This window comes from Neoarius graeffei, chromosome 25 (genome assembly GCF_027579695.1).
Source record: "Neoarius graeffei isolate fNeoGra1 chromosome 25, fNeoGra1.pri, whole genome shotgun sequence".
NCBI lineage: Eukaryota > Metazoa > Chordata > Actinopteri > Siluriformes > Ariidae > Neoarius > Neoarius graeffei.
The window spans coordinates 35995457-36008371 of record NC_083593.1 but is presented as its reverse complement, the minus strand read 5'-3'; the positions used below and the strand labels follow the sequence as shown (position 1 = coordinate 36008371).

Sequence of the window (12915 nt, the reverse complement as noted above, 5' to 3'; positions counted from 1 at the left end):
CTGGGGTCCTTTGTGACCTTGCCGCCTATTACACGCCTTGCTGTTGGAGTGATCTTTGTTGGTCGACCACTCCTGGGGAGGGTAACAGTCTCATCTCATTATCTCTAGCTGCTTTATCCTGTTCTACAGGGTCGCAGGCAAGCTGGAGCCTATCCCAGCTGAGTACGGGCGAAAGGCGGGGTACACCCTGGACAAGTCGCCAGGTCATCACAGGGCTGACACATAGACACAGACAACCATTCACACTCACATTCACACCTACGGTCAATTTAGAGTCACCAGTTAACCTAACCTGCATGTCTTTGGACTGTGGGGGAAACCGGAGCACCCAGAGGAAACCCACGCGGACACGGGGAGAACATGCAAAGTCCGCACAGAAAGGCCCTCGCCGGCCACGGGGCTCGAACCCGGACCTTCTTGCTGTGAGGCAACAGCGCTAACCACTACACCACCATGCCACCGAGGGTAACAGTGGTCTTGAATTTCCTCCATTTGTACACAATCTGTGACTGTGGATTGGTGGAGTCCAAACTCTTTAGAGATGGTTTTGTAACCTTTTCCAGCCTGATGAGCATCAACAACGCTTTTTCTGAGGTCTTCAGAAATCTCCTTTGTTCGTGCCATGATACACTTCCACAAACATGTGTTGTGAAGATCAGACTTTGATAGATCCCTGTTCTTTAAATAAAACAGGGTGCCCACTCACACCTGATTGTCATCCCATTGACTGAAAACACCTGACTCTAATTTCACCTTCAAATTAACTGCTAATCCTAGAGGTTCACATACTTTTGCCACTCACAGATATGTAATACTGGATCATTTTCCTCAATAAATAAATGAACAAGTATAATATTTTTGTCTCATTTGTTTAACTGGGTTCTCTTTATCTACTTTTAGGACTTGTGTGAAAATCTGATGATGTTTAGGTCATATTTATGCAGAAATACAGAAAATTCTAAAGGGTTCACAAACTTTCAAGCACCACTGTAAGTACTGTTTTTTCAAATGACAATAGAAATACGTCATAATTTTGCTACATACCCATGCACTTGTTGCCTCCATTAGCCTGCATGTAATCCTGAGGACACACACAAGTGTAATTGCCGAGTGTGTTGTAGCATGTGCCTGGACCACAGATCCCAGGATTTGCTAAACACTCATCAATATCTGCAGATAGAAAAATATAATAAATGTATTCCTTGTATTAATCCTTCACAGCTTCTTTAGATTAATCCACCTGTACAGTGAGCTCTACCTTGCCTCTTTGTACAAATGCAAAGACATTTAATGTATATTCATGAGTTTACAGATTTAGGACCTATGTATTCCTAGCATAAACAATCACAGAAAACAAATAAAAACTCTAAGCACAACATGAACTTCATCCATCCATCCATCATCTATACCGCTTATCCGTCATGGTTGCAGGGGAAGCTGGCGCCAATCCCAGCTGACTTCGAGCGAGAGGTGGGGTTCAAATTTAAATGAACGCACATAATGAGGACATCACTGTTAAGGTCAGTTGTGTAATTAATTCAGCCTTAGACAGTCGCATGGAGTCAACAAAAACCTACTGTTACACATGAAAACTTATCTTTCGTAACCACTTTTCATCCCAGAATTGAATGTCCTCAGAATAATCTGTCTCCCCTGCTTGGTGAAATTTCATTAAAAAAGCAAAAAACTACAAGCAATATACTCGTCAGCACAGCATACTCACCCTCACAAATACGGCTGTTTGTATTGAGGTAGTAGCCATTTGGACAGTCACACTGGAAGCTGCCAAAGGTGTTGATACAGTTTCCGCCCTGGCACAGACCAGGAAGCTCCTGGCACTCATCTATGTCTGAAGACAAACCGATCAACATTTTTAATTCCTCATAAACATGACATCAAAAGAACACCTTAGGCCTGTTTGAATATTTTAATGTTAAATAGCAACTCATGTTAATAACCTATTATTATTATTAGTAGTAGTAGTACTTTACATCGCATACCAAGCATAATTATAAAATGATAATTGTCTATTAAAGCAACAAATCCAACAAATGTGAGAGACATCAAGATTACAAGAAGGATTTCACTGAAGTTGTGGCAGATCGAGCTCATATTTAAACAGGTGATGTGCTATCTAAAACAAATTATTTGGTAATTTTATTGAAAATTATATAACCAGGTGATATGGCATATAACTTGACAAAACAAAGTATATACTACGGTACTTTAGTGCTCGGAAAGTTACCCTCCAATATAATGGTAATTAGGTTGGGCCTGAATCCCTCTCCTCCTGGACACAGTGTGTTATAGTCCGCTAAAAACATAGGACATAGTGGTGAAGAAAGGTGTCACTTTTCATTAGTCCATATTAATCTATGCCTAATACGGCATACTAAATAAGATAATATATTTAATATCATAATAGAAGAGTGCTCACAGGAGTTGACAGGAGGGCAGAGTTCACAGGGGTTTCCCCAGGCTCGGCCCAGGGAGCAGCAGCAGGATGAGCGACTGACCCCAACGCCCAGCTCCACACTGCAGGCTAGGCCAGTGCGCCCACGGTTCACCACCTCCAGGAAACAGGTCCCTACACGTGGGTCTAACAATGCAAGAAAATAAGAAATAAGATATTAATTCTAAAAGAAAAGAATAACGGTGCATTCATGTTCGGTTTACAAATTTCTACATAATCTAACTTGAAGGTGTGGAGACGTGAGTTTTGCCTTGAGGAATGGGCAAAAATCCCAGTGGCTAGATGTGCTAAGCCAGGGCTTTTCAAAGTGTGGGGCGCGCCTCCCCTAGGGGGCGCCAGAGTTCTTCAGGGGGGGTGCAACGTGAGGAAAAATAAACCAGAATAAGTTACTATTGCGGACATTTAGCGAACTTCAGCTAGCCTTTGCCAGAGACAAAATGGATCGATTTTTAGTACCTAAATCTACAGTGAGTGAGGAGACGGAGTCTGGGCCAAACAAAAAAAGAAGGAAGTATGACCATGATTATTTAAAGTTTGGATTTTCATGGACTGGATCTGAAGATGCTCCACTGCCACAGTGTGTTGTCTGCCAAGAGGTGCTAGCTAACGATGCTATGAGATGTTTAAAATGTGTAAAACAAGAGGTTTTAAATGTGTAAAAAAAAAAAAAGATGTTTTAAAAAAGCACAGATGTTTAAAATGTGTAAAAAAGAGGTTTTAAAAAAGCACAGATGTTTAAAATGTGTAAAAAGAGGTTTTAAAAAAGCACAGATGTTTAAAATGTGTAAAAAGAGGTTTTAAAAAAGCACAGATGTTTAAAATGTGTAAAAAAAAGATGTTTTAAAAAAGCACAGATGTTTAAAATGTGTAAAAAGAGGTTTTAAAAAGCACAGATGTTTAAAATGTGTAAAAAAAGATGTTTTAAAAAGCACAGATGTTTAAAATGTGTAAAACAAGAGGTTTTAAATGTGTAAAAAAATGATGTTTTAAAAAAGCATAGATGTTTAAAATGTGTAAAAAAGATGTTTTAAAAAGCACAGATGTTTAAAATGTGTAAAAAAGAGGTTTTAAAAAGCACAGATGTTTAAAATGTGTAAAACAAGAGGTTTTAAATGTGTAAAAAAATGATGTTTTAAAAAAGCATAGATGTTTAAAATGTGTAAAAAAGAGGTTTTAAAAAGCACAGATGTTTAAAATGTGTAAAAAAGAGGTTTTAAAAAGCACAGATGTTTAAAATGTGTAAAAAAAGAGGTTTTAAAAAGCACAGATGTTTAAAATGTGTAAAAAAAGAGGTTTTAAAAAAGCTCATATGTTTAAAATGTGTAAAAGAAAAAAATAAAAATGTGTACAACAACCATTTTTTAAAATACGAATGGAACATTAAGTATATCAACAACAAAAATTGTAAGGGGGGGGGGCGCTGTTGTTTATTTGCTCTCTGAGGGGGGGCTGACTCTCCCACACTTTGAAAACCCCTGTGCTAAGCTAATAGAGGCACGCCCCGAGAAACTTGCAGCTGTAACTGCCGCAGAAGGTGACTCTACAAAGTATTGACTTTGGGGGGAGGTGAATACCTATGCACACGCCAGATTTCTGTTTTTTCATCTTAATTATTGTTTGTGTCACAATTAAAAAAATTATTTGCACCTTTAAAGTGGTAGGAATGTTGTGTAAATCAAACCTTCCAAAAATTCATTTTAATTCCAGCTTGTAATGCGACAAAACAGGACAAACACCAAGGGGGATGAGTACTTTTGCAAGACACTGTACAACAACAGCAATAAACATACACACCAACACAGCCGACTCCAGTTGGGTTAAGTTCATAGTCTGTAGGGCAGTTACATTCATAAGAGCCTGGTGTGTTCACACAGTGTCCATTCACACAGTTTATAGGGTCCAAGCATTCATCAACATCTGTTCAGAAACAAAAAGGTTAGCGATCACATGGCAAATCTTCCCAAGAGACAAATGGAGAAGGGATTTAAAGCTTCATGAAAGCTGTGTGTTGAAATAACATGTACCTGTGCAGTTGCCCCCTGATCTGTCTAACTCATAGCCTTCGTCACAGATGCAGCGGAACAAGCCAGGGAGGTTTTTACATATACCAAACACGCAAAGTTGCTGAAAGGAGCACTCATCGATATCTGCAAAATATGACATATTATTTTTTTCGCGGTCCGGTGTCCATCAAATCACGCACTCTGATTGGCTCGCGAGCGGTCCGGAATCCTACGATCCGGGCCCCGGTTACGGACCTTTGGTGACTCACTCGTTCACAACAACAACAAACATAGTAGCAATTTTTTGTCAACATATTTTTGCATTTGTTGCATTAATTTTACAGCATGGATAGCGATAACGACAGTGTTCACAGCGAAAGCGAGTTTTACTACCCTGAGGAAGAAGAAATAAAAGAAAACATTGCAGGAGAAAGCTAAAAACCTCTAACTGTTGCTAACGCCGAGCAAAAACATGGCTGAATCCTGAATGACTCAATTTTGTATAAATAGGGGACTACATAGGCGGCAAATGTATTTTTTTCCTGCCATGGAAGTGCACTTGTATACCGAGGAGGAAGCCATTTGCATTACAGCCGTGAATGAGGATTCAAAATGGCGGCTCGGCTCGGTTTTCCCTTTCAGGCGCTCTCGTTTTCTGTTAGAATTTGGTAAAGAATATATATTATTTACCAGCTTAAGGTCGGTCCGTATGGTGAAATACCGTGACCTCGGCCTTGAATACTGACCTCGGCCCAGAGGGCCTCGCTCAGTACTTTCAAGACCTCGGTCACGGTATTTCACAATACAGACCTCCCAGCTGGTAAATAACACACACACACACACACACATATATATGTTCTAATGCTCTTAGTAGTTGTAGTTTATTCAAACTTTTTGTGTTAACTTTATTTGTTTTTTTTCCCACAGATAAACTGCACTGCTTATTTTGATATACTTTTGCTTATGTACTTATTTTATATGCTTCCAAATCTCCTAGCACCAATTCTAGCTGATCGATCATGGTTTCGAATTAATTCATGCAAGACTTTTAAAGTGTTTTTAGCAGAGACGTATTTTTGCTCACAGAAATATAGTAAACAACAGAATAAAGTCGTAAATCTGACATGTGAGTGTAGAATGCACAACCTTGGCAAGCTCTGCTGTCAGGGGTTGGAGTGAAGCCCATCTCGCAGTCACAGCGATAGCCTCCTGGGATGTTTAGACACTGTCCGTTCTCACACAGTTCAGTATTCTCAGTGCACTCATCTATGTCTGCATAACATTACAGAAAAGAACAGAGAGTGGTGCGAGTTCATGTCTCACACTGTATTTACAGTATACTACAACTTTAATTATTTTAATTATAACCACACAGTAAAAATGTACTTTAGATTACGTAACAATTATTAGTATCCGCAGTTTTAAGATCTACACCTTTCCCTAACACTATGTGGTCTTCTTTTTTACCTCTTACCTTGGCATGTAAAGCCATCTCCTATAAAACCCTCTGAGCAGGCACAGCGGTAAGAGCCGGGTGTGTTCATGCACTCAGCATTAGGACTGCACCTGTGGGTCTGATTGTTGCACTCATCCACATCTAAAATGACCCAAAACATACTGTATGAAACAAGGCAGATTCCATGTCTGCAGGTAAAAAGCCATCTTACAGCTACAGAAATGACGCTGTAAGCTGAATCCTCTGTTAGGGTTATTTTTAATAAACATCAGACTATGATTATATTCTGTGAGTTTAACTTTTTTTTTAATGAAAAGTTGCTAAAAATGTATTTGCTAAACATTATTGAGTGACAAAATTCTCCCTCTCTCTCTCTACCTTTTCAAACAGAGGTGATGGGCATGATATTTACCAGTACATTTTACTCCATTGCCTACCCATCCCTCTTTGCAGGAGCACTGGAAGCTTCCAGGCGTGTTGACACAGGTGGCATGTACGGCACAGTCGTGGGCATTGATCTTACACTCATCAACATCTATTAAAAGAATGCATTGTTGTCAGTGTTTTCTATTGCATTTGCCAGTGGCACTATTGCATTTTGCATGTATACTAATGCCGGGTATGATCATTTCTTAAAATAAAAGATAATTGTGACCTAGCATGTACACACAAATAATAAACATGATTATTCTGTCCACATTCACTGAACATGAGCAATCATGTGCTCTGATTGGTTACTCTACTACTAGGTTATCATCTCATATACCGTGAGTAGAGAAAAACAAAATAGTGGAGTGCATCAAGTCAGATACACTACCGTTCAAAAGTTTGGGGTCACCCAGACAATTTTGTGTTTTCCATGAAAAGTCACACTTTTATTTACCACCATAAGTTGTAAAATGAATAGAAAATATAGTCAAGACATTTTTTTTCTGGCCATTTTGAGCATTTAATCGACCCCACAAATGTGATGCTCCAGAAACTCAATCTGCTCAAAGGAAGGTCAGTTTTACAGCTTCTCTAAAGAGCTCAACTGTTTTCAGCTGTGCTAACATGATTGTACAAGGGTTTTCTAATCATCCATTAGCCTTCTGAGGCAATGAGCAAACACATTGTACCATTAGAACACTGGAGTGAGAGTTGCTGGAAATGGGCCTCTATACACCTATGGAGATATTGCACCAAAAACCAGACATTTGCAGCTAGAATAGTCATTTACCACATTAGCAATGTATAGAGTGGATTTCTGATTAGTTTAAAGTGATCTTCATTGAAAAGAACAGTGCTTTTCTTTCAAAAATAAGGACATTTCAAAGTGACCCCAAACTTTTGAACGGTAGTGTATATGACTTTATCAAGTATTTAAAAAAAACAGAAATAGCTAAAAGAATATAGTCTCCACCTCCCCCCCACCCCCAATATCTCCTGTCCCACACTCCAGTTCAGTCGGTGGTGATGATGCGCCTTTAAAGCTAGACGGCCTTTCAATTTCATAAAGTCAGTGAAATTTAGTTCCCTCTGAAATTTGGGCATTGTGATATATGCTTATTTCTGCAATAGCTCAAAAAAAAAAAACCCAGGCCATTCTGTGGCTGGGAAGTTATTTAATTTGAAGGGATTCCCGAGCAAATAATGTGCATGAAATCGCTCGCTTCGCGCAGTCAAGAAGACAGAGTAAATCCGGTGTGCGCATGCGCAGGTTTACCTGCTTCTTCTTCTTTTCCTTCTTCTGTTAGGTTTTCCATCATGTGGCATCCAGTGTTGCATTACTGCCATCTACAGGTTTACCTTTGATTGTGCACTGACTGTTCCATCATTCTGTCGCTAAACGAACAGCTGATCACGCCGAAGGGCTCGCTGGCCGCCGATATTTATTAGTTTGGTCCTGCGTTTCCTTTCCTTCGCAACATAACGTCTTTTCACTTTCCCGTTACTGTAGTCGGTCTTCTACGTTTCATTCGCACACTCACATCCTCCATTTTTCTCTCCTGTTTCAAATTTGTATCCCACAATGCCTTGCACAAACAGGGAAGCCCACCACGTCATGCATGACGTAGTATCTTGAATTGGGTCATGGTGAAGCAAGAAAAAATAGCTGAGAATTTCGGGCCACGTGCCCTTAAATTCATTAATTGTTCTATTTTTTTTTAAAAATAATAAAATTCGACATCTGTGATTCGGGTGGCACGGTGGTGTAGTGGTTAGCACTGTCGCCTCACAGCAAGAAGGTCCGGGTTCAAGCCCCGTGGCCGGCGAGGGCCTTTCTGTGCGGAGTTTGCATGTTCTCCCCGTGTCCGCGTGGGTTTCCTCTGGGTGCTCCGGTTTCCCCCACAGTCCAAAGACATGCAGGTTAGGTTAACTGGTGACTCTAAATTGACCGTAGGTGTGAATGTGAGTGTGAATGGTTGTCTGTGTCTATGTGTCAGCCCTGTGATAACCTGGCGACTTGTCCAGGGTGTACTCCGCCTTTCGCCCGTAGTCAGCTGGGATAGGCTCCAGCTTGCCTGCGACCCTGTAGAACAGGATAAAGCGGCTAGAGATAATGAGATGAGATGAGATCTGTGATTCGAATTCAGTAGCATTCGGTCCACTAAACAAAAATAACTGGGTGTCGGGGAAAATTCTTTTTATGACCTAAACTTGAAAAATCTGAAAGGCAGTCTAGCTTTATGTTGGTTTGCCAACTGCTAAAAACAAAAAAACCCTGAAGAAGAAGAAAATGGTGGAGCGTGTTACTGAACCAACCGAGGGCAAAATAAAAACTCTACTCGAAAACAAAACCCAAAAAAATACAACAAAAAAGAAACAAAATATGGAATGAAAGTAATTCATGGTAAGACTGTATCTTTTTTATTTTTCAAAAATGATTATTATAGCATTTTTCACAAATGGCTACTGTCATTTCACCGGTTTGTTTACATTCTAAGTGGAAATGATTTTGTCAGACGCTAAAGTTTTTATTTTTTTGAATTTGCAAAAAAAAAAATGCTCTGTTTCTCTAAGATTTTTATCAAAAATGTTATAAATTTTTGCCAGTATTTCTCAGGAGAATATCATTAATTTTACAGCATGGATAGCGATAACGACAGTGTTCACAGCGAAAGCGAGTTTTACTACCCTGAGGAAGAAGAAATAAAAGAAAACATTTCAGGAGAAAGCTAAAAACCTGTAACTTGCTAACACCGGGCAAAAACATGGCTGAATCCTGAATGACTCAATTTTGTATAAATAGGGGACTACATAGGTGGCAAAATGTAGTTTTTTTTTTTTCCTGCCATGGAAGTGCACTTGTATACCGAGGAGGAAGCCATTTGCATTACAGCCGTGAATGAGGATTCAAAATGGCGGCTCGGCTCGGTTTTCCCTTTCGGGCGCTCTCGTTTTCGGTTAGAATTTGGTAAAGAAAAAAAATATATTATTTACCAGCTTAAGGTCGGTCCGTATGGTGAAATACCGTGACCTCGGCCTTGAATACTGACCTCGGCCCAGAGGGCTTCGCTCAGTACTTTCAAGACCTCGGTCACGGTATTTCACCATACGGACCTCCCAGCTGGTAAATTTTATATATATATATATATATATATATATATATATATATATATATATATATTTTTTTTTTTTTTTTCAGACAGAGCCAGCTCACCTGTGCAGCCTGAGGAACCCTTCTTCACAGAGTAGCCGACCTCACAATGGCAGATGAATGAACCCTTCGTGTTCTCGCACTCTCCAAACACGCAGATGTTGGCACTGAGCTCACACTCGTTCACATCTGGAGATATCACACAAGCATGCAGTGATCCTCCTCCAAGCCTCATGTCAAGATACTTCACAAAAAAAAAAAATGAAGCCCTGACTAAATATGGCTGACAGATGGTCAAAAAGACCCACTACTCAACAATCCATATTACTGTAGTCAGATGAATGTGTTGACAGTATGTAACGCAGGAAATGTTTAGAGCATGTGAAAAGAATGTCATTGTCATATGCATGGTTCATAGCTAGACTCTGATTCTATTTGATAGTTAGACTGCTGCATTCCTGTCATTATTTCTACATTATATTTGTATGTTTAATGGATTTCGTCAATAGACTCTATATATTAATAGATGAACGTACACGTTATAATAAACACGTCTACAAATCTACTTACCTATACAAGTTTTTGTGATCATGGATGACATGTATCCATCATAACAGTCACAGTGGTATTCTCCAGGAACGTTAGTACACTGACCACCATCACATATATCAGGCTCTTCTTCGCATTCATCCACATCTGGAGAAAGACATAGACAGAGTGCAACAGCTGGTAAGCGGCTCTTTACCTTTCCACTCGTACTGTGTGTGTGTGTGTTTGAATGCAGCTATTTCAACCCCTGCATTCCCCTACTATGATTCATGCTTTGAAATCTGCCAGTTATTGCCCCCATATTTCATGCTGATTTCCTCTAAAGGCAGACACAGTGTATAGGGGACTGCAGGAACACATCCTTGCTGGTTGTGAATCAAGTGTATCGTGTGAATCATACGTGTGTTTTCTGTGCTCTCGTACATCAGATTCAGCTCTTGAACAGTTTAAAAAGTCTGATTTTTTTTTTTTTAACAGCGCATCAGAACTAGAATAACATCTGGACTATGTTACAGCCTCCTGAATGTGATTCTCTCCTTACCTGTACAGGTTCTCTGATCTGGCATTAGGGCATAGCCTTGACCACAGCTGCAGGTGTAGCTGCCCTCTGAGTTAGTGCAGTGGAAGTCACAGCCTCCATTCTCAATGGTGCACTCATCTATGTCTGCAACACAATGCAGATAACGGAGAAAAACAGTCACATATGGCACAAGCTCTGAAACTGCAATTCATTCATTGGTGGATGAGTTCATATCTGATCAGCAGGTGTGGGTGATAGGTCAAAACATGAATATATAAAAAACTTGAGCTACATGCTAATGACGATGACTATCCATCCATTATCTGTAGCTGCTTTATCCTGTCCTATAGGGTCGTAGGCAAGCTGGAGCCTATCCCAGCTGACTACGGGCGAAAGGCGGGGTACACCCTGGACAAGTCGCCAGGTCATCACAGGGCTGACACATAGACACAGACAACCATTCACACTCACATTCACACCTACGGTCAATTTAGTCACCAGTTAACCTAACCTGCATGTCTTTGGACTGTGGGGGAAACCGGAGCACCCGGAGGAAACCCATGGGGAGAACATGCAAACTCCACACAGAAAGGCCCTCGCCGGCCTCAAACCCAGGACCTTCTTGCTGTGAGGTGACAGCGCTAACCACTACACCACCGTGCCGCCCTATTATAAACCTACATTCCTAAAATGGAGCTGTAAAAGTGCAAAAGTCTGAGGCAGCCTAATTTACTTCATACGAATTTTGGCTGAGATGTTTATTTAATAATTGGTGAAGATGATTGCTTCATGTGCTTCCCTTCTTACCTCAACAAACCCATCACTCTAAACTAGGGTAAATCTGGACTTATCAGACCACATGACCTTTTTTCATTGCTCCAGAGTCCAATCTTTATGTAGAGCCTCCTATTTTCCGTTTCAAAAAACATTAAATTCTGTTTCAGAGAATGGCTAATTCCATTTCAATTCCGTTTCAGACAATTTGTTTCAGTTATATGCTCAAATGACAACTAAATTGGCATTTTTAGATTTTCAACATATAAAATACATAATTCAGAATCAGAATTCTTAAGTACATGTAATAAATGCATGAAATTTTATGTTTCAGGTAACTGGTGTTGGGAGGCATCTGCATGTTTGTTGTCCTTGTGCATCTATCCCTGTAATCCTGCTTTACTGGCCTGCTGTAGTACAACTTCATATAAAGCTTTAAACTTTCTGTACACAGTCTAATATCTTAATGCACCTTAGAATGCACCTTAGAATCAACACTAAATTTCACTTTACTGAAAATGTGTTTCTTTCATTTATTTAAGACTGTAGTTAATTAGTGCTGTTAACTTGATTGTTGACTGGCTCCTGCTATTTTCTTTAAAACTTTATATTGTATATTAATACTTTAATGGTTATCCTTACTCTTTATACGTACATTGTGGCAGCGGGGGCGTGGTCAAGCGTCGGTCTGTAACCGGAGGGCGGAGTCAGGGAAGGTAAGTGGCAGAATCACTGCACCTGATGTTGGTTAATCTGTGTTTGTGTGTCTTCCCCAGTGACTGCGTCCTATAAGGAGAGAGAGAGCAGAGGAAGGGAGCTCTCTCCCCAACCAGATGACTGGTGTGTGTGTGTGTGTGTGCGTGCATAGCTGGTGAGTTATTTTGAGTCTGAAAAGTCCGAAATAAAAGTTTTTGTGGAACTTAATTCTGGCCTGCCATCTTTCTGTGCTCCTCCCCTACGAACTGCCACAGTGGTGCTGAAACCTGGGATCCGAGCACAGGAAAAGAACAGCCCCATGGAGTCCTCCCCCTTCGCAGACCTGGTCCACGCCCTCGCCACGGCCCAGCAGAGCCAGCACCAGGCACTAGTCACCCTCTGGAAGTAGCAGGAGCACCGGTTCGAGCCCCTGGTGCTGGTGCAGCAGGAAGACCGACAGGCGTTCCGGCACCTGCTCGCGTCGGCGGGGTCCACCACCTCCACCGCCACGGGCCCTTCTCCCCTCACCCTAACTAAGAAGGGCCCGCATGACGACCCTGAGGCCTTCCTCACGCTCTTTGAGCAGGCAGCAGAGGCCTCGGGCTGGCCGGTGGAACAGCGCGTGGCGCGCCTCCTCCCCCTGCTAACGGACGAGGCACAGCTGCCCGTGCTACAGCTCCCCGCCGACCGCCGGCTGGTCTACGTGGACCTTGGCCGTTCGTGTTTGGCCAGCAGCTCCGGGACGCCTGCTGGCGGTGGCTGAGGGCCGACAACCGCGACGCCGAGGGGATCATCGATCAGGTGGTACTGGAGCAGTTCATCGCCCGCCTACCAGAGGGGACCACGGAGTGGGTCCAGTGCCAC

The 12915-nt window shown here is 41.4% G+C and overlaps 1 protein-coding gene across 5 annotated transcripts in view; it reads right to left on the bottom strand.

The window, feature by feature from the left end:
- Positions 1 to 12915, bottom strand: part of LOC132873115 (fibrillin-2) — a 170232-nt gene that overhangs the window by 58789 nt on the left and 98528 nt on the right. For all 5 annotated transcript variants that reach the window (XR_009651532.1, XR_009651533.1, XM_060908372.1 and 2 more), the window contains exons 29-40: positions 10603 to 10725; positions 10083 to 10208; positions 9576 to 9701; positions 6345 to 6467; positions 5951 to 6073; positions 5623 to 5748; positions 4498 to 4620; positions 4268 to 4390; positions 2438 to 2599; positions 2246 to 2314; positions 1724 to 1849; positions 1045 to 1170 (exon numbers count right to left, since the gene is read on the bottom strand). Coding sequence is in view for 3 of the 5 variants with exons in the window: in XM_060908372.1 (XP_060764355.1) it covers positions 1045 to 1170; positions 1724 to 1849; positions 2246 to 2314; positions 2438 to 2599; positions 4268 to 4390; positions 4498 to 4620; positions 5623 to 5748; positions 5951 to 6073; positions 6345 to 6467; positions 9576 to 9701; positions 10083 to 10208; positions 10603 to 10725 (1476 nt within the window). In the remaining 2 variants the exon portion in view is untranslated. The remainder of the gene's footprint in view (positions 1 to 1044; positions 1171 to 1723; positions 1850 to 2245; positions 2315 to 2437; positions 2600 to 4267; positions 4391 to 4497; positions 4621 to 5622; positions 5749 to 5950; positions 6074 to 6344; positions 6468 to 9575; positions 9702 to 10082; positions 10209 to 10602; positions 10726 to 12915) is intronic.